Source organism: Sminthopsis crassicaudata, chromosome 4, assembly GCF_048593235.1.
Source record: "Sminthopsis crassicaudata isolate SCR6 chromosome 4, ASM4859323v1, whole genome shotgun sequence".
In the NCBI taxonomy this organism is placed as follows: domain Eukaryota; kingdom Metazoa; phylum Chordata; class Mammalia; order Dasyuromorphia; family Dasyuridae; genus Sminthopsis; species Sminthopsis crassicaudata.
This window is the reverse complement of record NC_133620.1, coordinates 478,438,291-478,465,920: the sequence shown is the minus strand read 5'-3', so window position 1 is coordinate 478,465,920 and position 27,630 is coordinate 478,438,291. Positions and strand designations below refer to the sequence as shown.

Below are 27,630 nucleotides of genomic sequence, written 5' to 3'. Positions count from 1 at the left end.
GCTTCCACTGGCTGCCCTTGCCTTTGGGTCCCCTGTTCGGACTTCGTGGTACATGACCTCCAGGTTCACCAGGAGCACACCTTTCCACCAAGGCTGCCTATAGGATGAGCTCCCCACTCCTAAATCTTTTCCACATTCCCAATCACTTCCCAAACTGCCCAGATTTCCCATTGGGCCACCTTTTCCAGACTTAAGACTTTTTCCATAGAAATCTAGGAGTCCTCAGGTGTCCCATCTCCCCATTCCATCTCTTGCTTAGATATTCAGCTGTCCTGCCTTCCAACCCCAAGCCTAAGCTCTCCCAGAAGGCCCCAGCAGTACTTCCCAAATCCTAGATAGACCTTATGACACATTCTTCCTGCTTTCCCTGGCTCAGCTGTCCACCAGGACCACATCTCTTATTCCATAGTCTCTGACCCCTGTGTCATGACTTCTATTGGTTTGTCTTGAGATCTGCTTCCTTGGCCCTTTTCTCTCTGAGCCCTCAGAGTTGAATCCCAGACTAGATTTAGTCATTCCCTGGGGCTCCATTCCAGAGCCTTTCCCATCTCCACCTTCCCACTTTCCTTCCCTCCTACCCAAGGCACTCAAATCTGTTGTCAAGAATGATCATGTGTGAGTCAGTTGGAGAGAGGGGAATCAAGGAGACAAAGGACCAGGTGGTGGGGAGAGGTCTGACTTAAGAGCAATGGAGGCTGACTTGTCTCCTCCCATCTGGGATCCCAGAATCTCTTGTATCTCTGGGGTCTCTTTAGGAGGATGGGGAGAGGGACGAGAAGAGGAATAAAAGACGGAGGGGAGCAGGCTTCCTTTTCAGATCACCTTCCTTTCCAATCCTGACCCTCCCTGTACTATTCCATAGGATGAAGTCTTTCCCCCAGGGCCTGGGCCTTTGTAACTTGGAGAAGCCCTCTCACTCCATTCCAAGTACTGCAGACTTAGAAAAAGAGTGGAAAGCCCTCTCTTCCTCTGGGATACTTCTTCCTCTCCAGCTTCTTCTGGTGACCTAGGCCTGGCCCAAGCAGGGATTGGGTCAAAGGCAGACAACAAAAGTGGGATGAAATTAGAACAGTTTTACTGTCAGGACCCCAAACAGCAGTCTCCCAGTCTATGAAAGCAAAGACAATCAGACTGGGACTAGGATGAGGGGAAGCTGAGCTTTTCTAAGCAGAAAAAAAGAAGGGAGGGACTCTCTTGGAGCTCCTTCAGAGAGGCTTAGAATTAAAGGCCCCCATGTTAAGTTGTAATCTCTGTTAGTAAGAGCTTTAGCTGTTGTTACCTCTGTGGGTTCCTCAATGGTGGCAGCTGAGATAAAGACCAGGGAACAGATATGGACTCACTTTGGTTGTTTTGCTACTTCCACAGGGATCCAGGAGCCAGAGGGAATGGGCCCTGGGAGCCTCAGAGCTCCTCCTCAGGTGAGTGCAGTCCATCCACAGACCTGACCAACATCTGCAGTCACAACCATTTCTGTAGACATGGAGGATGGGCTGTGGAGCTGGCAGGACCTGATGTATGGGTCACCAGGGGAACATAGTAGCAACAACCCTGCCCTGCCCAGCTGATTCCTTGGGTACCTAGACACTTGGGCACACATACACACACACACAAATATTGTTTTTATGTTCCTCCTCATTACAAAGGACTGAGGAGGTCCTCCACTTATTTCATCAGGAATCTCCATTCCCCAGGGACCAGATGTGCTTCCTTTGGGCCTGTCCAGCTCCCCTCCCCATCCAAAGTCTCTCCTCCTCCTCTTGGCCTCCTGTGGCCATGCTCCCCTGAAGCTCCTGAAGCACAATTTCTCACAGTTATATCTAAATAATATATCTCCAGGGGTCAACAGCATGTCCTCATGAAGCCTCAGAATCTCATTGATCAGTGTTCCTATGTTTGTATATGTACATGTACACACACACGCACACACATACACATTTCACCTGCTTCCACTCCTCTGAGAACACAAATAAAACCAAACCCATTCACACAAGGTTCTGTCCCTCTGAACAATAAAAAGATACACTTGCCGACCTCCTTAAACCTATTGCTCCTTCTGCACCAGGGTCTGCCATCTTTAAGAGGCAGACAGCAGCAGCATGATTCCTCATTGTTCCTCAGCAATCCTGGTTGGTCTTTGTGCTAACTCAGGGTCACTGCCCTAGGGAGCCCTCACAATTATGGCTTTTACTTATCCATGCCTTCCCCATCCATCACACACATATGTACATGTGAAAAACCTGCAGTACACTCGTGTATGTACACAGCAATGCTGATCAATGCCTCAGGTTCCCTTTACCCCTCAATAAGAACGATGCATATTTGTATACATCCTTTGACTTTTTTGCTCAGGACTGATTCCTCCCTTCATCTATCCTCCCTCTGGTTTCTTCCTCTTTTTTCCTCTCCCCCTTTTTCACTGGGGATTAAACAGCCTTTCTCCATTCATCTCCCTATGTCATCTAGTCTTCCTTTGACTAGATGACAAGAGTTCGGTGAGGTTCACCACACTCTTGTTTTCTAGATGTCTACTTGCCAGAGACAACATTTCCTAGCCCTCTTTTCTCTCCACCCTCTTCTAGTCTCTCCTTAAGGTCATCAAGACATAAGAGAACCACTTCCAGCTTTCCTCTATTTTGATTCCCTCTGTGAGCCCAAAGAGGGATCTGAGGGGACATGTGTCATCTCACCCCAACTGAATATAACTAGTTTGTTCTTTTATTTTGAGTCCCTGAGGCTAGTTCATTCTGGATGATTTTTTGTATATGTCTTGACTAGTGTTTACACTTTTAAAGTTTTCCACATTCATCATCTTTTCCTTTGGAATGCTTGTAAGGACTTTCACGAAAGGTCCTTTTCCCCTGATGACATTATCTTAGTTTTTGTTTCATAATTTACTCTTGGCCATAAAATCAGTCCTTTACCTTCTCTTATATACTCTTTGAAGTTCTCTAACCCTAAATGCATGCTCCTTAATGAAAGTCAGTGCCGAATGTTGTCTGATTCTAATTGTGGCTCCTTGGTACTTGAATTGTACTGGACTTTCTTTCTGGGGGCTTGCAGAATTTTTCTCATTGACTTCGTTGCTCTGCATTTTGGCTATGATTTTCAGGGATCCTCTGAAATCCTAGATTTCCTGGGATATTCTGAGATTTCTTTTAGAAAATTGATGCTGGGGGGCGGAGCCAAGATGGCGGAGAAGAAACACACGTCTCTTTGAACGTCCTCACTCCCTCACAACCAATTAGATAAATTAAGTCTCAGAATTAGCTCAGGACTGATAGATACCACAAGGACTGGAAGCACGACTTACCAGCTGAAGAGAATCTGGAGTTTCAACAGGAAAGGACAGTTCCCAGGGGAGGAATAAGAGAGACCAGCACAGAAGGTGGGGTAGTGGCACACTGCGCCCATTGCGCTGGGAAGGGCTCTGGGATCAGAGAAGCCACTGAGGTAAAGGAATCTGGCACAGGCTGTTAGCTCTTCTCTGCTAATTATTTAGCAGTTCAGAAGAGAAAGCCAAAATATTTTAAAACTCAGATTAGATTTTCCCCGGACCCTGGAGGTGACTCAGCAGATCTCGGCACCAGGGGGTGTGGCCTCAGCTACCTCCTGAGAATAGTTAAGAGATTGACAAGTGGGTGGATACGGCCCAAGGCAACACACACTGCCTAGCTTAGCTGGAGGGAGTGGAACTCAGCTCCAGGAAGTCCCAGAGAAGCGGAACCTTTGAACTAGGGACCGCGGTTTCTGGCAGACACTTCCAGTTTGAGCACAGGGGCTTTTCACGTCACCTGCTGCAGACATCCACTCCCCACCTGGACACATAGGCTGGGCTTTGTGCTGTCTTTACTATTCTACGCCCTCGAAGCACAGTAGTGCTAATCACCTCTGAGGCACTTACAGGGAGGGGGTGGGGAACTCTCTCCCAGAGCTCTATCTTAGCTCAGGCGCAGGAGCCTCTGCATCCATCTGGTCTGAGAGGAAGCTGGTAAAGAAGTAAATAAATAATTTCCTACCCCAGGGACAGACCCCAAAAGATTTTTTTTAAATATGAGCAAAAAAGCTAGAAAAACTATAGATTCCTTCTATACAGAGAAAGAGCGGGTATCCAACCCCGAGGAAGTTAACAGCAGAGAGTCAGCAGATAACAACCCAAAGGGGAACGATCCCTGCCCCCCATCACATAACTCTGTCCTAGAAGAAACTCTTAAAAAATTGAGGGAGATTGAAGAATAATGGGGAAAGGAAAGGGAAGCTATGATAGAGAATAACAACGTCCTGAAATTGGAGTTGGAAAAAATAAAGAATTCACAGGAGATGCAGGGAAACAAAATTTATGAATTAGAAAAGGTTAAAAAAACACAGGAAAGTAGGATTTCTGAATTGGAAAAGATAAAAAAGTCTCAAGAAAATAGAATTTCTGAATTGGAAAAAGAAAATAATTCTCAAAAAAAAAAATTAGGGAAATGGAAAAAAATTCAATAGAGCAAAATAATTCATTTAAAAACGAAATTGGGCATTTACAAAAAGAACTAAAAACTGTGAAAGAAGAAAATAACTCCTTAAAAGTCAGGATGGAACAAATAGAAATGAATGATTCACAGAGAACCCAAGAATCAGTCAAACAAAACAAAAAAAAATGAGAAGCTGGAGAACAACGTCAAATACTTACTGGGAAAATCTATAGACCTGGAAAATAGATCTAGGAGAGATAATCTGCGGATTATTGGACTTCCAGAAAACTATGACCAAAAAAAGAGCCTAGATTCTATTTTACAGGAAATTATCAAAGAGAACTGTCCAGAGATAATAGAAACAGAAGGGAAAGTAGATGTGGAAAGAATTCATCGAACTCCTTCTGAAATAGACCCTAAAAAAAGAACACCACGGAATATAGTGGCTAAGCTGCAGAATTACCACACAAAGGAGAAAATCCTGCAAGCAGCTAGAAAAAAACAATTTAAATACCAACGTGCCACAATAAGGGTCACCCAAGATCTGGCTGCGTCCACATTAAAAGATAGAAGGGCCTGGAACGTGATATTCCGTAAGGCAAAAGATCAAGGACTGCAACCACGAATGAACTACCCAGCTAAGTTTAGCATCTTTTTCCATGGAAGAAGATGGTCATTCAATGAAACAGAGGAATTCTATATGTTTCTAAGAAAAAAACCAGACTTAAACAAAAAATTTGATCTACATCCACAAGATTGAAGAGAAACAGAAAAAGGTACACAGAACCCTTGAGAACTGTAACTCTGTTGTGGGTATATAAAAAATACTCAAGGATAATTTGATTTTACTGATATAAAAGAAAAAAAGGGGGGTGTAGTAAAGGGAAGGAGGTCGGTTCAGAAAAAGGGGAAGAAGTGATAAAAAGAGGGAAACTACATCCCAGGAAGAGGCATAGAAAATACACCATATCTGAGGGAACTTAGTGAGGGGGAGAATCATTGTGTGAATCTTACTCTCATCAGGAGAGGCTCAAAGAGTAAATAATTAACATATTTGTTTTTCAGAGAATTTTCTCTCACCTCATTAAAAGGGGGGAGAGGAAAAGGGAAAAGGAAAAGGAGAATAAGTGAAGGGATTTGGAGGGAGGGGGGAGGGAATCCTAAAAAAAAAAAAAAAAAAAAAAAAAGAGGGAGGGTTGCGCGTCACAAGGGGGGGTCTGTAAATTAAATATCGGGGAGGGGGATCAGGGGGGTCAAGGGAAAAAAAGCATAATCTGGGGATAATACGATGGCAGGAAATACAGAATTAGTAATTTTAACTGTAAATGTAAATGGGATGAACGATCCCATCAAACGGAGACGGATAGCAGATTGGATCAAAAAGCAGAACCCTACAATATGTTGCCTACAGGAAACACACTTAAAGCAGGGAGAATAAAGGTAAAAGGTTGGAACAGAGCCTATTATGCTTCAGGTAAAGCCAAAAAAGCAGGAGTAGCTATCCTTATCTCAGATCAAGCAAAAGCAGAAGTAGATCTCATTAAAAAAGATAAGGAAGGAAACTATATCCTGCTGAAAGGTAGCATAAATAATGAAGCCATACCAATACTAAACATATATGCACCAAGTGGTATAGCATCTAACTTTCTAAAGGAAAAGTTAAGAGAACTGCAAGAAGAAATAGACAGTAAAACTATAATAGTGGGAGATCTCAACCTTGCACTCTCAGATTTAGACAAATCAAACCACAAAACAAACAAGAAAGAAATTAAAAAAGTAAATAGAATATTAGAAAAACTAGGTATGATAGACCTTTGGAGAAAACTGAATGGCAATAGAAAGGAATATACTTTCTTCTCAGCAGTTCATGGATCCTATACAAAAATTGACCATATATTAGGACATAAAGATCTCAAAATTAAAGGTAGGAAGGCAGAAATAATAAATGCCTTCTTCTCAGATCACAATGCAATAAAAGCTACATTCAGTAAAAAGTTAGGGGTAAATAGACCAAAAAGTAATTGGAAACTGAATAATCTCATCTTAAAGAATGACTGGGTGAAAGAGCAAATTATAGAAACAATTAACAATTTCACCCAAGATAATGACAATGATGAGACATCATATCAAAATCTTTGGGATGCAGCTAAAGCAGTAATAAGGGGAAATTTTATATCTTTAGAGGCTTATTTGAAGAAAATTGAGAAAGAGAAGATTAACGAATTGGGCTTACAACTTAAAAGGCTAGAAAAAGACCAAATTATAAACCCCCAACCAAAAATTAAACTTGAAATACAAAAATTAAAAGGAGAAATCAATAAAATTGAAAGTAAAAAAACTATTGAATTAATAAGTTGGTTTTATGAAAAAGCCAATAAAATAGATAAACCTTTGGTAAATTTGATCAAAAAAAAGAAAGAGGAAAATCAAATTGATAGTCTTACAAATGAAAAGGGGGATCTTTCCACCAATGAAGAGGAAATTAGAGAAATAATAAGGAGTTACTTTGCCCAACTTTATGCCAATAAATTTGATAACTTAAGTGAAATGGATGACTTCCTCCAAAAATATAGGCTCCCTAGATTAACAGAGGAGGAGATAAATTGCTTAAATAGTCCCATTTCAGAAAAAGAAATAGAACAAGCTATTAATCAACTTCCCAGGAAAAAATCCCCAGGGCCAGATGGATTCACATGTGAATTCTACCAAACATTTAAAGAACAATTAGCCCCAATGTTATATAAATTATTTGAAAAAATAGGGGATGAAGGAGTCCTACCAAACTCCTTTTATGACACAGACATGGTACTGATACCTAAACCAGGTAGATCGAAAACTAGAAAGAAAATTATAGACCAATCTCCTTAATGAATATGGATGCTAAAATCTTAAATAAGATATTAGCAAAAAGACTTCAGAAAATCATCTCCAGGATAATACACTATGATCAAGTAGGATTTATTCCAGGAATGCAGGGCTGGTTTAATATTAGGAAAACTATTAATATAATTGACCATATTAATAATCAAATTAATAAGAACCATATGATCATCTCAATAGATGCAGAAAAAGCATTTGACAAAATCCAACATCCATTCCTACTAAAAACTCTTGAGAGTATAGGAATAAATGGACTATTCCTTAGAATAATCAGGAGCATATATTTAAGACCTTCAGTAAGCATAATATGCAATAGAAATAAACTGCAACCTTTCCCAGTAAGATCAGGAGTGAAACAAGGTTGCCCACTATCACCATTACTATTCAATATAGTACTAGAAACGCTAGCCTCGGCAATAAGAGCCGAGAAAGAGATTCAAGGAATTAGAGTAGGAAATGAGGAAATTAAACTTTCACTTTTTGCAGATGACATGATGGTATACTTAGAGAACCCCAAAGACTCTGCTAAAAAGCTACTAGAAATAATTCAAAATTTCAGCAAAGTGGCAGGATACAAAATAAATCCACATAAATCCTCGGCATTTTTATATATCACTAACAAAATGCAACAGCAAGAGATACAAAGAGAAATTCCATTCCAAACAAATGTTGAGAGTATAAAATATTTGGGAATCCATCTACCAAAGAAAAGTCAGGAATTATATGAGAAAAATTACAAAACACTTGCCACAAAAATAAAATCAGATTTAAATAATTGGAAAGACATTCAATGCTCTTGGATAGGCCGAGCGAATATAATAAAGATGACAATACTCCCCAAACTAATCTATTTATTTAGTGCTATACCAATCAGACTCCCAAGAAACTATTTTAATGACCTAGAAAAAATAACAACAAAATTCATATGGAAGAATAAAAGGTCGAGAATTGCAAGGGAACTAATGAAAAAAAACTCAGAGGAAGGTGGTCTAAGTGTACCTGATCTAAAGCTATATTATATAGCAGCAGTCACCAAAACCATTTGGTATTGGCTAAGAAATAGACCGGTAGATCAGTGGAACAGATTAGATACAAAGGACAAAAAAGGGTACATCTATAGCAATCTAATCTTTGACAAACCCAAAGATTCCAACATTAGGGATAAAAATTCATTATTCGGAAAAACCTGTTGGGAAAACTGGAAATTAGTATGGCAGAAATTAGATATGGATCCACACTTAACACCATATACCAAGATAAGATCAAAATGGATCCATGATTTAGGCATAAAGAGGGAGATAATAAATAGATTAGAGGAACAGAGGATAATCTACCTCTCAGACTTGTGGAGGAGGAAGGAATTTATGACCAGAGGAGAACTAGAGATCATTATTGATCACAAAATAGAAGATTTTGATTACATCAAACTAAAAAGTTTCTGTACAAATAATACTAATGCAAACAAGATTAGAAGGGAAGTAACAAATTGGGAAAATATTTTAAAAACAAAGGTTCTGACAAAGGTCTCATCTCCAAAACATATAGAGAACTGACCATAATTTATAAGAAACCGAACCATTCTCCAATTGATAAATGGTCAAAGGATATGAACAGACAATTCTCAGAGGAAGAAATTGAAACTATATCCACTCACATGAAAGAATGTTCCAAATCACTACTGATCAGAGAAATGCAAATTAAGACCACTCTGATATACCACTACACACCTGTCAGATTGGCTAAGATGACAGGAACAAATAATGATAAATGTTGGAGGGGATGTGGGGAAATTGGGACACTAATACATTGCTGGTGGAGTTGCAAAAGAATCCAGCCATTCTGGAGAGCAATCTGGAATTATGCCCAAAAAGTTATCAAACTGTGCATACCCTTTGACCCAGCAGCGCTACTACTGGGATTATATCCCAAAGAAATACTAAAGAGCGGAAAGAGACATATATGTGCCAAAATGTTTGTGGCAGCTCTTTTTGTTGTAGCTAGAAACTGGAAGATGAATGGATGTCCATCAGTTGGAGAATGGTTGGGTAAATTGTGGTATATGAAGGTTATGGAATATTATTGCTCTGTAAGAAATGAGCAGCAGGAGGAATACAGAGAGGCCTGGAAAGACTTAAATCAACTGATGCTGAGTGAAATGAGCAGAACCAGAAGATCACTGTACACTTCAACAACAATACTGTATGAGGATGTATTCTGATGGAAGTGGAAATCTTCAACATAAAGAAGATCCAACTCACTTCCAGTTGATCAATGATGGACAGAGGTAGCTACACCCAGAGAAGAAACACTGGGAAGTGAATGTAAATTGTTAGCACTAATATCTGTCTGCCCAGGTTGCATGTACCTTCGGATTCTAATGTTTATTGTGCAACAAGAAAATGATATTCACACACATGTATTGTACCTAGACTATATTGTAACACATGTAAAATGTATGGGATTGCCTGTCATCGGGGGGAGGGAATAGAGGAAGGGGGGGTAATTTTGAAAAATGAATACAAGGGATAATATTATAAAAAAAATATATATATATATATATATATAATTTAAAAAATTAAAAGAAAAAAAAAAAAAGAAAATTGATGCTGTTGGAGGTAGCTGCAGAAAGAAATCTGAGAGGTTTTTTCTTAGCTATCAGGAGCTCTATTCACCAAAAAAGCATATAGGCTAATTATGAAAGAGGCTACCAGAGCTACTAAAGGATGTTGCCCATATTGGGAAATTTTGCTACTTAGCCAAGGATCCTGGAGCTAGAAAGGGAACAAGGACATGATCTTCTGTGACCTCTAAGAATATTGCTCAATAGACTTTACCTGGGAAAAGGAGGAGCTTTTGATTGTGTACCATTATGGTAAGAACAGCTGAAAACCCATTTCTGGGATAAAATTCTGGGCCTGCCTCACCAAGTGACCTGTGGTTTCTTTTTCTCCTTAGAAAATACATGAAAACTTTACTGATTTCTTGAAGTCTTATGTCTTGGCTGGTTTTTTAAAGGGCATTCTGCTAGGACAATGATATTTTTTTGTTTTGATCCTTTTTCTATGTTTTCTATCTTTTTACTTTGAGATGTCTTACCTTTTCTTCCTTTTTTTAAAGTCTCTTAAATTTGGTTTAGTATTTGTCATTGCCTTGGGACTTCCAATTGGTGTCTTTAAGTTTTTAGAGAATTTGTGGTATGGACAAAGTTTTATGAACTTGATTCTTTTTTCTTTTCCATTTAGTTTCCCCTCAAGTACTCTTATTGTATTCATAAACATGACTTACTCTAGAGCTTACTTTCCAAGAATTCTGGCCCCATTAGGACTATACTTCTAATTAAATGTCTATTACAAAAGAGTGTGGTACTTTCTCCAAAGCATTCTCTTTATCTATTGAATTGACTGTGGTTTTGGATATTGTGGTTTACAATATGATTGATTATGTTCAATGTTTTCCTAATGTTAAAATATCTTTCCATCCCTGGTAGAAATCCCATTTGATCATAATGAATGGCATCTTAGATAATTTATAGTAGTTGTTTTGATAGGATTTTGTTTAAAATTGGAGGGAGGAGACAACAGTCATTCTTTGACTTGTAATTTATTCTGTTTGGACTTTCCTTGGTTTCAGTATTGGGCTTGTGTTTGATTCTAGTAGGATATTTTCTTGTTTGGTGAAATTTTATATTTTTGATAGAATTTTCCTATTTTCTGATAAGTTGAATATTTCAGGCTTATGACAGTATTCCATTTAGCTTTCTCTTCTCAACTCCATTAGCCTAAAATTGTATATTATGTATCAATTATGCCTTTTATTTCTTCTGGTTTTCTTATGATTTCACTTTTGCCATTTGCTACTTCAGTGGCTAGGTTTTATTCTCTCTTCCTTTTGATTATATTCCCAAAGGGTTTTCTCCACTTTATGAATCATTATAAAGAAGACATTTTTAGATTTGTCATTTTTATTTTATTTCAAATTTATCTATTTCCTTTCTTTTTTTTATATCTTGTCTTTTGTACTTATTTTTTGGTTTATTCATTTATTTTTCTAGTTGTTTTTTTTTTATAATGCATATTCAGTTAATCTGTTTTTCTATATGCATTTCCCCCCCCCCCCCCCCCCCCCCCCCCCCCCCCCCGTCCTCCAAGGAAACTGGGGTTAAACTTGCCCAGAGTCACACAGCTATTAAGTGTTAAGTGTTTGGGGCCAGTTTGAATTCAGGTCCTCTTGACTTCAGGACTAGTGCTCTATCTACTGTACCTCCCAGCTGCCCCTATTTTTCTATATTCCTAATGTGTGATGCTAAGTCTATATTTCCCCCTGAGGACAGCTTTAGCTGAATCCCAGAAATTTTGGGGTATTGTTTAATTAATAATTGTCATTATATTTTGTAAAGTTATCATTTCTAAGTTCTCATCTCTGACTCAATCATTATGTAATATGTGACACCTAAATCTATTAGGTTTATATCTTGTTGATGATCTCTCAACCAATTTTCATTCTTATTTCTTTAAGGAATGAAAAAGTATATTGATTATTTCTGCCTTTTTACATTTAGGTACAGTATCTCTGTATCCCAATGGTTAATTTTTGTAAATATGCTATGTGTTGAAAAGAAATATGCATATTCCTCTGTTTTCCCATTTAGGAGATACCATAAGTCTTTTACCTCAAATTTCTCTACACATTTGTTCATCTCTTCTACTTTATTTCATTCTGCATTTTTTTTAATAATAGTTCTTATTTACCAGATATTTGCATAGGTAATTTTACAACATTGATAATTGCCAAACTATTTGTTCCAATTTTTCCTCTCCTTCCCCCTCTTCCCCCAGATGGCAGGTCAACCAATACATGTTAAATTATGTTAGAGTATAAATTAAATACAATATATGTATACATGACCAAACAATTGTTTTCCTGAACAAAAAGAATCAGACTTTGAAATAGTGTACATTTGGCCTGTGAAGGAAATTCAAAATGCAGGCAGACAAAATTAGAGGGATTGGGAATTCTATGTAGTGGTTCATAGTCATCTACCATAGTTCTTTTGCTGGGTGTAGTTGGTTCACTTCATTACTACTCTATTGGAACTGATTTGGTTCATCTCCTTATTGGAGAGGGTCACGTCCATCAGAATTGATCATCATACAGTATTGTTGTTGAAGTATATAATGATCTCCTGGTTCTGCTCATTTCACTCAGCAGCAGTTCATGTAAGTCTCTCCAGGCCTTTCTGAAATCATCCTGTTGGTCATTTCTTACAGAACAATAATATTCCATAATATTCATATGCCACAATTTATTCAGCCAATCTCCAATTGATGGGCATCCACATGGTTTACAGTTTCTGGCCGCCACAAAGAGAACTGCCATAAATATTCTTGCACATACAGGTCCCTTTCCTTTCTTTAAGATCTCTTTGGGATAGAAACCCAGTAGCAATGCTGCTGGATCAAAGGGTATGCACAGGTTGATAACTTTTTGAGCATAGTTCCAAATTGCTCTCCAGAATGGCTGGATGTGTTCGCAGTTCCACCAACAATGTATCAGTGTCCCTGTTTTCCCACATTCCCTGCAACATTCTGCATAGCCTTTTCCTGTCATTCTAGCCACTTTGACAGGTATGTAGAAATATCTCAGACTTTTCTTAATTTGCATTTCTCTGATTATTAATGATTTGGAGCATCTTTTCATATGACTAGAAATAGTTTCAATTTCTTTATCCAAGAATTGCCTGTTCATATCCTTTGACCATTTATCTATTGGAGATTGGCTTGATTTCTTATATATTAGAGTCAATTCTCTATATATTTTGGAAATCAGGCCTTTATCTGAACCTTTGACTGTAAAAATGTTTTCCCAGTTTATTGTTTCCCTTCTAATCTTAACTGCATTGATTTTGTTTGTACAAAAACTTTTCAATTTGAGATAATCAAAGCTTTCTATTTTGTGATCGATAATGATCTCTAGTTCTTTTTTGGTCATGAATTCATTCCTCTTCCACAGGTCTGAGAGATAAACTATCCTATGTTCCTCTAATTTATTTATATCTCATTCTTTATTCCTAAGTCATGAACCCATTTTGACCTGATCTTAGTATACAGTGTTAAGTGTGGATCAATGCCTACTTCTGCCATATTAATTTCCAATTTTCCCAGCAATTTTTGTCAAACATTGAGTTCTTATCCCAAAGCCTGGGGTCCTTGGGTTTCTCCAACACTAGGTTGTTAGAGTTATTAATTATTTTGTCCTTCTGACCTAACATTCCACTGATCAACTAGTCTATTTCTTAGCCAATACCAAATGGTTTTGGTAACTGCTGCTTTATAGTATAATTTTAGATCTGGTACAGCTAGGCTGCCTTCATTTGATTTTTTTTTTCATTAATCCCTTGAAATTCTTGACCTTTTGTTTTTCCATATGAACTTTGTTGTTATTTTTTCTAGGTAATTAAAATAGTTTTTGGGGAGTCTGATTGGTATAGCACTAAATAAATAGATCAGTTTAGGTAGTATTGTCATCTTTATTATATTTGCTTGCCCTATCCAAGAGCATTTAAGATTTTTCCAATTGGTTAGATGGACTTAATTTGTGTGGAAAGTGTTTTGTAGTTTTGTTCAAATAGTTTCTGATTTTCCCTTGGCAGATAGATTCCTAAATATTTTATACTATCAGTAGTTATTTTAAATGGAATTTCTCTCTGTAACTCTAACTGTTGGACTTTGTTACTGACATATAAGAATGCTGATGATTTATGTGGATTTATTTTGTATCCTGCAACTTTGCTAAAGGTGTGGATTATTTCTATTAGCTTTTTAGTTGAATCTTTGGGGTTCCCTATGTATACCATCATATCATCCAGAAAGAATGATAATTTGCTTTCCTCATTACTTACTCTAATTCGTTTGATCTCTTTCTCCACTCTTATTGCCCAAGCTAGCATTTCTAATACAATATTGAATAATAATGGTGATAGTGGACAACCTTGTTTCACCCCTGATCTTAATGGGAATAGTTGCAATTTTTCTCCATTACATATGATGCTAATTGGTTTTAAATCATTCTGCATTTCTTTATCCCCTTTTTCTTTTTAGTTCTCTTGTAGATTCATCTCCTTCTCTTGACCTTCAAATAGTCCTATTCATTAGTTTTCTAATTTCATCCATTTTTCTTTTTTTTTTGAACATTTTTTTATTAATTTTTATAAGTATAACATTTTCTTTGACAGTACATATGTATAGGTAGTTTATTTGTTTTTTTTGTTTTGTTTTTTTTTTTACAACATTATCCCTTGTACTGCCTTCTGTTCCGAGTTTTTCCCCTCCTTCCCTCCACTCCCTTCCTTAGATGGCAGGCATTCCCATACATATTAAATATCTTATAGTATATCTTAGGTACAATATATATGTGCAGAACCGAATTTTGTTGTTGTTACAAAGGAAGGATTGTATTCACAAGGTAAAAATAATCTGGGAAGGGAAACAAAACAAAACAAAACAAAAACCCAAAAAAAACCAATGCTCTCAGTTTACACTCATTACCCAGTGTCCCTTTTCTGGGTGTAGCTGATTCTGTCCATCATTGGTCAACTGGAATTGGATTAGCTCTTCTCTATGTTGAAGATATCCATTGCCATCAGAATACATCCTCATACAGTATCATTGTTGAAGTGTATAATGATCCCCTAGTTCTACTTGTTTCACTCAGCATCAGTTGATATAAGTCTCTCCAAGCCTCCAGTTGGTCATTACCCAACCATTCTCCAATTGATGGGCATCCATTCATTTTCCAGTTTCTAGCCACTATGAAAAGAGCTACCACAAACATTTTGGCACATACAGATCCCTTTCCCTTCTTTAGTATTTCCTTGGGGTATAAGCCCAGTAGTAGCACTGCTGGGTCAAAGCATATGCACATTTTGATAACTTTTGGGGCATAATTCCAGATTGCTCTCCAGAATGGTTGGATTCTTTCACAACTCCACCAACAATGCATCATGTCCCAGTTTTCCCACATCCCCTCCAACATTCATCGTTATTAGTTCGTGTCATCTTAGCCAATCTGACAGGTGTGTAATGATAACTCAGAGTTGTCTTAATTTGCATTTCTCTGATCAATAGTGATTTGGAACACTCTTTCATATGAGTGGAAATAGTTTTAATTTCCTCATCTGAAAATTGTCTGTTCATATCCTTTGACCATTTATCAATTGGAGACTGGCTTGATTTCTTATAAATTAAAGTCAATTCTCTGTATATTTTGGAGATGAGGACTTTATCAGGACCTTTAACTGTAAAAATGTTTTCCCAATTTGTTACTTCCCTTCTAATCTTGTTTGCATTAGTTTTGTTTGTGCAGAAACTTTTTAATTTGGTGTATTCAAAATTTTCTATTTTGTGATCAATAATTGTCTCTAGTTCTCCCTTGGACACAAACTCCTTCCTCCTCCACAAGTCCGAGAGGTAAACCATCCCATGTTCCTTCAATTTATTTATGATTTCGTTCTTTATGCCTAAATCTTGGACCCATTTTGATCTTATCTTATTGGTGTTAAATGTGGGTCCATGCCTAGTTTCTGCCAAACTAATTTCCAGTTTTCCCAGCAGTTTTTGTCAAATAATGAATTCTTATCCCAAGATTTGGGATCTTTGGGTTCATCAAATACTAGATTGTTATTTTTATTCACTATCTTACCCTGTGAACCTAACCTATGCCACTGATCAACTAGTCTATTTCTTAGCCAATACCAAATGGTTTTGGTGACTGTTGCTTTATAATACAGTTCTAGATCAGATACAGCTAGACCACCTTCATTTAATTTTTTTTTTTTCATTACTTCTCTTGAAATTCTCGACCTTTTGTTCTTCCATATGAATTGTCTTGTTATTTTTTCTAGGTCATTAAAATAGTTTCTTGGAAGTCTGATTGGTATAGCACTAAATAGATAGATTAGTTTAGGGAGTATTGTCATCTTAATTATATTCGCTCGGCCTATCCAAGAGCACTGAATGTCTTTCCAATTATTTAAATCTGACTTTATTTTTGTGGCAAGTGTTTTGTAATTTTGCTCATATAATTCCTGACTCTCCTTTGGTAGATATATTCCAAAATATTTTATACTATCTAGCGTTATTTTGAATGGAATTTCTCTTTGTATCTCTTGCTGTTAGATTGTGTTGGTAATGTATAAAAATGCTGAGGATTTATGTGGATTTATTTTGTATCCTGCAACTTTGCTAAAACTCTGAATTATTTCTAATCATCAATTTTTCTTATCCTATCTAACAAGCATTTCTCTCCCTCTCCTCACTGTTCATCTTCCCTTTCTGTTTTGTTGAGATCCTTGTTCTCTGTCACATAGCTCCTCCACTCATCTGGTCTTTCTTTTTATCTTGACACTTCATACAATCAGACTCCAAGGTCCCCATTCTCAGCTCTGTGCTATAGGAGCTTTCTGCTACTTTTTGTAGACCAACCATATGGATGCCTTCCCTTTCAAAACACTGCCTATCAGGGAAAGTGTCAGAGAAACCCAGGTTCCAGCAGGGAACATTCCCTCCAGATATTCATCCTCTCCTGTTGTCCTTTTATATTTCTTCCATGGCCTCCTAGAAATGTGAACCCTATCTCCATGTTTTCCTACTCCTCCAAGTGCTAGTTTCCCCCAAGAATGACAACTTCCCTAATCCCAAGACAAGTAGCCTTTTCAGGCACTAAACCCCCAAATCTCAGGTTAAGGTCTCCTATCTTCTATAAGAATATTAATCAGTGGAGCCCACCTCCAAGGTCAGGTCTCCTGCTTTGCTCCAATTTTTCCAACTTTTTTCCCTCCTCCCCAACTCCCCATGTGGTCTTTCCCTTGGGAAGCACAAAAAGTATAGAAAAGCAATAAATTCCTCAGTTATTCACAAGTGAAATAACAGAATAAAGGAATTAAACTGTGAGATGTGTGATACACATAGACCATGATGAGGTCAGGGTAGCCATTCCTAGTTCAAAATAAACAGGTGAAAAATTCACAATCCCATTCTCTTTGGCAAAAGATTTTTTTTTTGTTTTGTTTTGTTTTATTTTTTTTTTTTAATAAGAAGAGGAGGTTATAGACAAAAGTAAGAGGTAAAACAAGCCAAAGGAGTGTGAAATAGGAAATGCAATTGGGAGAGCAATAGGAAACAAAGGAACAGGGTATGGAAACATTCAGTAAAGAATATGACTTGTGGCCCTAGGATGCCATTTCATTATGCATTCCATGAGAAGTCATTTCTCAGCTTTAATTCAACTGTTCCTAAATTCAATCAATCTGTTAATGACCACAGATTCAAGGGTTGACTCTGACATTCAGAAAGCCCTTCTCTGTGTTTCTATTTCCTCCTTTAAATTGCAGGGGGTTGGATTCTAATTCTGAAGGCTCTTTCAGCTCCACATCTTATGACTTTTGATTGTTTAGGAGATGATGACATTCAAGGATGTGTCTTTGGACTTCACTAAGGAGGAGTGGGGCCTCTTGGACCCCTCTCAGAAGGAGCTGTACAAGGAGGTCATGTTGAAGAATGCCCAGAATCTGCTCTCCCTGGGTAAGGAAATTTCCCCTGATAATTGTAAGTCTACAGTCAAAGGGAATACCTTCATTCTCCAGAATTTGGGGGTGGTGGAAGAGAAGGGAAATGGCTGATATTTACATTATGTGATAGGAACTGGGGATATACTTCATTGCTCCTGAAGTTTTGTTTTACCAAATCTCAGGACAAAGATTAAGTTAGCATCAAAACATCTCAAATATGGAATTAATTTTAGAGGTTAGTATCTAACTAGACACGAATTTTGTTAGCCAAAGCTCTGAAAATTGCTCAGGCTGCTTTTCCTTTTAACTCATTCCTTTTTCAGATGCGTCTAGTATTTCGAATATTCTTCTTTTTAAAAAACATCAATTTGTAGCCCAAGTCACTTAGTTGTCCATTGTATAGGAATCTGTACAATTTTCCTTTGTATTTCCCTCAAATTATAGCACAAGTTGTGGGAAAGAAATTGAAGAGGATAAGCATTTATTTTTAACTGCTATTTTGCAAGTGCTGTGCCACATCCTTTCTTTACAATACAGTGACAATATTGTTTAAGAACAACTTCCAGTAAATACATATTTTGAATATCCTAAGTGCCTAAATTAATGCTAAATAACAAACCAAGAAAGATGCTACTTGTATTCAAAGAAAAAAATTGATAAACATATATGTGTAGCATAATTTTACATATGTATGTATGTGTGTGTAAATATATGCACACGTGTGTGTTTATTATTTATGTATATATCTATTTCTATGTAATGGCAGCCATCTCTAGGTGGGAGCAAAGTGAAGAGGAAAAATTTACTTGATCATTTTGTTGTCTATTTGAAAGGAATATTTGTTACCTCTTTGGGTCCCTCAAGTGTCGGAACTGAGATAGATAAAGACCAGGGAACAGAGGGAGGAACTTGCCAAAATGGAGTCACTTTGGTTGTTTTGCTACCTCCACAGGGAGCCAAAAGCCAAAGGGAATGGGCCCTGGGAGCCTCAGATCTCCTCCTCAGGTGAGTGCAGTCCATCCACAGACCTGACCAACATCTGCAGTCACAACCATTTCTGTAGACATGGAGGATGGGCTGTGGAGCTGGCAGGACCTGATGTATGGGTCATTTGTTTACAAACACCAGGGGAACATAGTAGTAACAACCCTGCCCTTCTGATTCCTTGGACACCTAGACACACTAGTGCATGCTTGAGCACACACACACACACACATACACACACACACATACATACCCTATTTGTTTTTATGTTCCTCCTCATTACAAAGGACTGAGGAGGTCCTCCACTTATTTCATCAGGAATCTCCATTCCCCAGGGACCAGATGTGCTTCCTTTGGGCCTGTCCAGCTCCCCTCCCCATCCAAAGTCTCTCCTCCTCCTCTTGGCCTCCTGTGGCCATGCTCCCCTGAAGCTCCTGAAGCACAATCTCACAGTTATATCCAAATAATATATCTCCAGGGGTCAACAGCATGTCCTCATGAAGCCTCAGAATCTCATTGATCAGTGTTCCTATGTTTGTATATGTACATGTACACACACACGCACACACATACACATTTCACCTGCTTCCACTCCTCTGAGAACACAAATAAAACCAAACCCATTCACACAAGGTTCTGTCCTTCTGAACAATAAAAAGATACACTTGCCGACCTCCTTAAACCTATTGCTCCTTCTGCACCAGGGTCTGCCATCTTTAAGAGGCAGACAGCAGCAGCATGATTCCTCATTGTTCCTCAGCAATCCTAGTTGGTCTTTGTGCTAACTCAGGGTCACTGCCCTAGGGCGCCCTCACATTTATGGCTTTTACTTATCCATGCCTTCCCCATCCATCACACACATATGTACATGTGAAAGACCTGCAGTACACTTGTGCATGTACACAGCAATGCTGATCAATGCTTCAGGTTCCCTTTACCCCTCAATAAGAACAATGAATATTTGTATACATCCTTTGACTTTTTTTTGCTCAGGACTGATTCCTCCCTTCATCTATCCTCCCTCTGGTTTCCTCCTCTTTTTTCCTCTTCCCCTTTTTCACTGGGGATTAAACAGCATTTCTCCATTCATTTCCCTAAATCATCTAGTCTTCCTTTGACTGGATGACAAGAGTTCAGTGAGGTTCACCACATTCTTGTTTTCTAGATGTCTACTTGCCAGAGACAACATTTCCTAGCCCTCTTTTCTCTCCACCCTCTTCTAGTCTCTCCTTAAGGTCATCAAGACATAAGAGAACCACTTCCAGCTTTCCTCTATTTTGATTCCCTCTGTGAGCCCAAAGAGGGATCTGAGGGGACATGTGAGATTTCACCCCAACTGAATATTGTTAGGTTCTTACTAGTTGGTAAGTTGGTACTTGGCAATTCTCTAGCTCAGAATTCACACCTTTAGTTCACATCTTTAAAAGGAGTTTACACCTTTAGTCTTCTGAAAGGAGTATTGAGAGAATTTTACAGAATATAACTAGTTTATTCTTTTATTTTGAGTCCCTGAGGCTAGTTCATTCTTGATAATTTTTTGTATTTCTCTTGACTTGGGTTGAACTTTTAAAGTTTTCCACATTCATCATCTTTTCCTTAGGAATGCTTGTAAGGACTTTCATGAAAGGTCCTTTTCCCCTGATGACATTATCTTAGTTTTTGTTTCATAATTTACTCTTGGCCATAAGATCAGGTCCTTTGCCTTCTCTGATATGCTTTTCCAAGTTCTCTAACCCTGAATGAATGCTTCTTAATGAAAGTCAGTACCAAGTGGTATCTGATTCTAATTGTGGCTCCTTGGTACTTGAATTGTACTGGACTTTCTTTCCAAGGGCCTGCAGGATTTTTCTAATTGACTTGGTAGCTCTGCATTTTGGTGGTGACTTCCTGGGATTTTCTGAAATCCCAGATTTCCTGGGATTTTCTGAGATTTCTTTTAGAAAGCTGATGGTGTTGGAGGTAGCTGCAAAAAGAAATCTAAGAGGTTTTTTCTTAGCCTTTAGGAGCTCTACAGGCTAATCATGAGAGAGGCTACCAGGGCTACTAAAGGAGGTTGCCCATATTGGGAAATTCTGATACTTGCTCAAGGCTCCTGGAGCTGGAAAGGGAACAAAGACATGATCTTCTGTGACCTCTAAGAATGTTGCTGTATGGACTTTACTTGGGAAAAGGAGGAGCTTTTGACTGTGCACCATTATGGTAAGAACAGCTGAAAACCCATTTCTGGAATACAATTCTGCGCCTGTCTCACCAATGTGACCTGTGGTTTCTCTCTTTAGAGGATACATGGAAATTTTATTGATTTCTGCTGTTTTTTTCAAGGCTTTCTGCTAGGACAATGATACTTACGTTTTGCCTTGCACCCTTTTCTATGTGACTTTTAGTTTTAGATGTCTTACATTTTCTTCCCTTTTAAAAAAATCCTCTTGAATTTGGTTTAGTATTTGTCATTGCCTTGTGACTTCCAATTGGTCTCTATAAGTTTTTAGAGAATTTGTGGTATGGACAAAGTTTTATGAACTTGATTCTTTCTTTCACAGAACTTTTTTTCTTTTCCATTTAGTTTCCCCTCAAGTGCTCTTATTGTATTCTTTTTTTTTTTTTTTAAATAATAATAGTTTGATTTACCAGATATTTGCATGGGTAATTTTACAACATTGACAATTGCCACAACTTTTTTTTTCCTTCCAATTTAACCCGCTTCCTCCCCTCCCCAGATGGCAGGTTGACCAATACATGTTAAATATGTTAGAGTATAAATTAAATACAATATATGTATACACTACCAAACAGTTGTTTTCCTGAACAAAAAGAATCAGACTTTGAAATAGTGTACATTTGGCCTGTGAAGGAAATCCAAAATGCAGGCAGACAAAATTAGAGGGATTGGGAATTCTATGTAGTGGTTCATAGTCATCTCCCACAGTTCTTTCCCTGGGTGTAGCTGGTTCACTTCATTACTGCCCTATTGGAACAGATTTGGTTCATCTCTTTGTTGGAGAGGGCCACGTCCATCAGAATTGATCATCATACAGTATTGTTGTTGAAGTATATAATGATCTCCTGGTTCTGCTCATTTCACTCAGCAGCAGTTCATGTAAGTCTCTCCAGGCCTTTCTGAAATCATCCTGTTGGTCATTTCTTACAGAACAATAATATTCCATAATATTCATATGCCACAATTTATTCAGCCAATCTCCAATTGATGGGCATCCACATGGTTTACAGTTTCTGGCCGCCACAAAGAGAACTGCCATAAATATTCTTGCACATACAGGTCCCTTTCCCTTCTTTAAGGGATGCAAACCCAGTAGCAATGCTGCTGGATCAAAGGGTATGCACAGGTTGATAACTTTTTGAGCATAGTTCCAAATTGCTCTCCAGAATGGCTGGATGTGTTCGCAGTTCCACCAACAATGTATCAGTGTCCCAGTTTTCCCACATTCCCTGCAACATTCTGCATAGCCTTTCCCTGTCATTCTAGCCACTCTGACAGGTATGTAGACTTACTCTAGAGCTTACTTTCCAAGAATTCTGGTCCCATTAGGACTATACTTCTAATTAAATGTCTATTACAAAAGAGTGTGGTACTTTCTCCAAAGCATTCTCTTTATCTATTGAATTGACTGTGGTTTTGGATGTTGTGGTTTACAATATGATTGATTATGTTCAATGTTTTCCTAATGTTAAAATATCTTTCCATCCCTGGTAGAAGTCCCATTTGATCATAAAGAATGGCATCTTAGATAATTCACAGAGGTATCTCAGACTTTTCGTAATTTGCATTTCTCTGATTATTAATGATTTGGAGCATCTTTTCATATGACTAGAAATAGTTTCAATTTCTTTATCTGAGAATTGTCTGTTCATATCCTTTGACCATTTATTTATTGGAGATTGGCTTGATTTCTTATATATTAAAGTAAATCCTATATATTTTGGAAATGAGGCCTTTATCTAAACCTTTGACTGTAAAAATGTTTTCCCAGTTTATTATTTCCCTTCTAATCTTATCTGCATTGATTTTGTTTGTACAAAAACTTTTCAATTTGATATAATCACAAAGTTTTCTACTTTGTGATCAATAATGATCTCTAGTTCTTCTTTGGTCATGAATTCATTCCTCTTCCACAGGTCTGAGAGAAACTATCCTATGTTCCTCTAATTTATTTATAATCTCATTCTTTATTCCTAGATTATGAACCCATTTTGACCTGATCTTGGTGTATGGTATTAAGTGTGGATCAATGCCTAATTTCTTCCATATTAATTTCCAATTTTCCCAGCAATTTTTGTCAAACGTTGAGTTCTTATCCCAAAGGCTGGGGTTCTTGGGGTTGTCAAACACTATTTTGTCCTTTGGACATAACCTATTCCACTGATCAACTAGTCTATTTCTTAGCCAATACCAAATGGTTTTGGTAAACGCTGCTTTATAATATAATTTTAGATCTGGTACAGCTAGGCTGCTTTCATTTGATTTTTTTTTTTCATTAATCCATTGAAATTCTTGACCTTTTGTTTTTCCATATGAACTTTGTTGTTATTTTTTCTAGGTCATTAAAATAGTTTTTTGGGAGTCTGATTTGTATAGTGCTAAATAAATAGATCAGTTTAGGAAGTATTGTCATCTTTATTATATTTACTTGCCCCATCCAAGACCATTTAATATTTCGTTAGATCAGACTTAATTTGTGTGGAAAGTGTTTCATAGTTTTGCTCATGTAGTATCTGATTTTTCCCTTGGCAGATAGATTCCTAAATATCGGTAGTTACTTTAAATGGAATTTCTCTCTGTAGCTCTGTTGGATTTAGTTAATGACATATAAGAATACTGATGATTTATGTGAATTTATTTTGTATCCTGCAACTTTGCTGAAGCTTTTGTTGTTTTCATAAACATGACTTACTCTAGAGCTTACTTTCCAAGAATTCTGGTCCCATTAGGACTATACTTCTAATTAAATGTCTATTACAAAAGAGTGTGGTACTTTCTCCAAAGCATTCTCTTTATCTATTGAATTGACTGTGGTTTTGGATGTTGTGGTTTACAATATGATTGATTATGTTCAATGTTTTCCTAATGTTAAAATATCTTTCCATCCCTGGTAGAAGTCCCATTTGATCATAAAGAATGGCATCTTAGATAATTCACAGTAGTTATTTTGATAGGATTTTGTTTAAAATTGGAGGGAGGAGACAACAGTCATTCTTTGACTTATAATTTATTCTCTCTGTTTATACTTTCCTTGGTTTCAGTATTGGGCTTGTGTTTGATTCTTGTAGGATATTTTCTTGTTTGGTGAAATTAGTGATGAAGTGTGAATGCTAGCTATTCTTTATAATTTTGATAGAATTTTCCTATTTTCTGATAAGTTGAATATTTCAGGCTTGTGACAGTATTCCACTTAGCTTTCCCTTCTCAACTCCATTAGCCTAAAATTGTATGTCATGTATCAATTATGCCTTTTATTTCTTTTGGTTTTCTTATGATTTCATTTTTGCCATTTGCTACTTCAATGACCGGATTTTATGTTCTCTTCCTTTTGATCAGATTACCTAAAGGATTTCTTCACTTTATGAATCATTACAAAGAAGCCATTTTTAGTTTTGTCATTTTTATTTTATTTCAAATTTATCTGTTTCCCTACTATTTTTAATATGTTGTCTTTTTTACTTTTGTACTTATTTTTTGGTTTATTCATTTATTTTTCTAGTTTTTTATATTGCATATTCAGTTAATCTTCTGTTTTTCTATATGCATTTCCCCTCTCCCCTGCCCTAAGGAAACTGGGGTTAAATGACTTGCCCAGAATCACACAGCTAGGAAGTGTTAAGTGTTTGGGGCCAGTTTGAATTCAGGTCCTCTTGACTTTAGTACTAGTGCTCTATCTACTGTACCTCTCAGCTGCCCCTATTTTTCTATATTCCTAATGTGTGATGCTAAGTCTATGTTCCCCCCTGAGGACAGCTTTAGCTGAATCCCAGAAATTTTGTGATATTGTTTAATTAATAATTGTCATTTTGTAAAGTTATCATTTCTAAGTTCTCATCTCTGACTCAATCATTATGTAACATGTGACAATTAAATCTATTAGGTTTATATCTTGTTGGTGATCTCTTTATTTCTTTAAAAAATGAAAAAGTATATTGATTATTTCTGCCTTTTTACATTTAGGTACAGTATCTTCATATGCCAATGGTTAGTTTTTGTAAATATGCCATGTGTTGAAAAGAAATATGCATATTTCTCTGTTTTCCCATTTAGGAGATACCATAAGTCTCTTACCTTAAATTTCTCTAGACGTTTGTTCATCTCTTCTACTTTATGTCATTCTGCATTTCTTTATCCCCTTTTTCCTTTTAGTTCTCTTGTAAATTCATCTCCTGCTCTTGAACTTCAAATAGTCCTTTTCAATTTCATCCATTTTTCTTACTTATTTAACAAGCATTTCTCTGCCTCTCCTCCCTGTACATCTTCCCTTTCTATTTTGTGCAGATTCTTGTTCTCTGTTACATAGCTCCTCTGCTCACCTGGTCTTTCTTTCTTCCTTGACAACTCATATAATCAAAGACTCCAAGGTCCCCATTCTGAGCTCTGTGCTGTGGGAGCTCTCTGCCACTACTTGTAGACCAACCATACAGATGCTTTCCCTTTCACAACACTGTATATCAGGGCAGGGGTCACAGACTATGCTTCTAACAGGGAACATCCTCCTATAAATATTAACCTTGTCTCCTGGTTCTCCTACTCCTCCAAGTGCTAGTTTCCCCCAAGAATGACAACTTCCCTAATCCCAAAACAAGTAGCCTTCTCAGGCACTAAACCCCCAAATCTCAGGGTAAGGTCCCCTATCTTCTATAAGAATATTAATCAGTGGAACCCACCTCCAAAGTCAGGCCTCCTGCTTTGCTCCAATTTTTCCAACTTTTTTCCCTCCTCCCCAACTCCCCATGTGGTCTTTCCCTTGGGAAGCACAAAAAGTATAGAAAAGCAATAAATTCCTCAGTTGTTCACAAGTGAAATAACAGAATAAAGGAAATAAACTGTGAGATGTGTGATACACATAGACCATGATGAGGTCAGGGTAGCCATTCCTAGTTCAAAATAAACAGGTGAAAAATTCACAATCCCATTCTCTTTGGCAAAAGATGTTTGTTTTTTTGTTTGTTTTTTGTTTTTTTAGAAGAGGAGGTTATAGAAAAAAGTAAGAGATAAAACAAGCCAAAGGAGTGTGAAATAGGAAATGCAGTTGGGAGAGCAATAGGAAACAAAGGAACAGGGTATGGAAACATTCAGTAAAGAATATGAATTGTGGCCCTAGGATGTCATTTCATTATGCATTCTATAAGAAGTCATTTCTCAGCTTTATTTTAACTGTTCCTAAATTCAATCAATCTCTTAATGACCGTAGATTCAAGGGTTGATTCTGACATTCAGAAAGCCCTTCTCTGTGTTTCCATTTCCTCCTTTAAATTGGAGGGGGTTGGATTCTAATTCTGAAGGCTCTTTCAGCTCCACATCTTATGACTTTTGATTGTTTAGGAGATGGTGACATTCAAGGATGTGTCTTTGGACTTCACTAAGGAGGAGTGGGGCCTCTTGGACCCCTCTCAGAAGGAGCTGTACAAGGAGGTCATGTTGGAGAATGCCCAGAATCTGTTCTCCCTAGGTAAGGAAATTTCACCTGATAATTGCAAGTCTACAGTCAAAGGGAATACCTTCATTCTCCAGAATTTGGAGAATTTCCAGAAGGAAAGGGCTGATGTTTACATTATGTGATAGGAACTGGGGATATACTTCATTGCTTCCAAAGTTTTGTTTTACCAAATCTCAGGACAAAGATTAAGTTAGCATCAAAACATCTTAAACATGGAATTAATTTTAGAGGTTAGTATCTAACTGGACACGAATTTTGTTAGCCAAAGCTCTGAAAATTGCTCAGGCTGCTTTTCCTTTTATCTCATTCCTTTTTCAGATGTGTTTAGTATTTGTAATATTCTTCTTTTTAAAAAACATCAATCTGTAGCGCAAATCACCTAGTTATCTCTTGTATAGGAATATGTACAATTTTCCTTTGTATTTCCCTCAAATTACACTACAAGTGGTGGGAAAGGAATTGAAGAGGATAAACATTTATTTTTACCTGCTATTTTGCAAGTGCTGTGCCACATGCTTTCTTTACAATACAGTGACAATATTGTTTAAGAATAACTTCCAGTAAATACATTATTTTGAGTATCCTAAGTACCTAAATTAATGCTAACTAACAAATCAAGAAAGATGCTATTTGTATTCAGAGAAAAAAAATTGATAAACAAATATGGGTAGCATAATTTTACAGATGCATATATGTATGTGTGTGTAAATATATGCACACATGTGTGTGTTTATTATTTAAGATATATATTTCTATGTAATGGCAACCATCTCTAGGGTGGGAGCTAAGTGGAGGGAAAAAATTTACTTGACCATTTTCTTGTCTATTTGAAAGAAATAGCAAGTTGTGCATTGTAGATTTATAGTTTCTTGTGCAATTACCATATTTATTTTACTGTGATATGGAAATGCTTGCTTATAAATTAAAAACAAAATAAAATATTGTGTCATTTTAACCTCATCTTAACTTTCCAAGTAAAGTGTTTAGTCATCCCTATTTGAGAGCTGAGGAAACTGAGGCAAATTAACAGAGTATAATTGTCTTGCCCAGAGATAGATAAATCTTCAAGGTTTCCTTGAATTCACCT

General features: G+C 37.2%; 1 protein-coding gene across 9 annotated transcripts in view; it reads left to right on the top strand.

The window, feature by feature from the left end:
* Positions 1 to 27,630, top strand: part of LOC141540479 (zinc finger protein 560-like) — an 80,498-nt gene that overhangs the window by 33,266 nt on the left and 19,602 nt on the right. For 5 of the 9 annotated variants that reach the window (XM_074264585.1, XM_074264587.1, XM_074264588.1 and 2 more), the window contains 3 exons: positions 17,785 to 17,911; positions 18,851 to 18,903; positions 26,429 to 26,555. In XM_074264585.1, the coding sequence (XP_074120686.1) occupies positions 17,785 to 17,911; positions 18,851 to 18,903; positions 26,429 to 26,555 (307 nt within the window). Of the gene's footprint in view, positions 1 to 1,365; positions 1,419 to 17,784; positions 17,912 to 18,850; positions 18,904 to 26,428; positions 26,556 to 27,630 lie in introns of those variants that run through there. The other 4 variants (XM_074264589.1, XM_074264593.1, XM_074264590.1 and 1 more) reach the window with 2 other exon arrangements.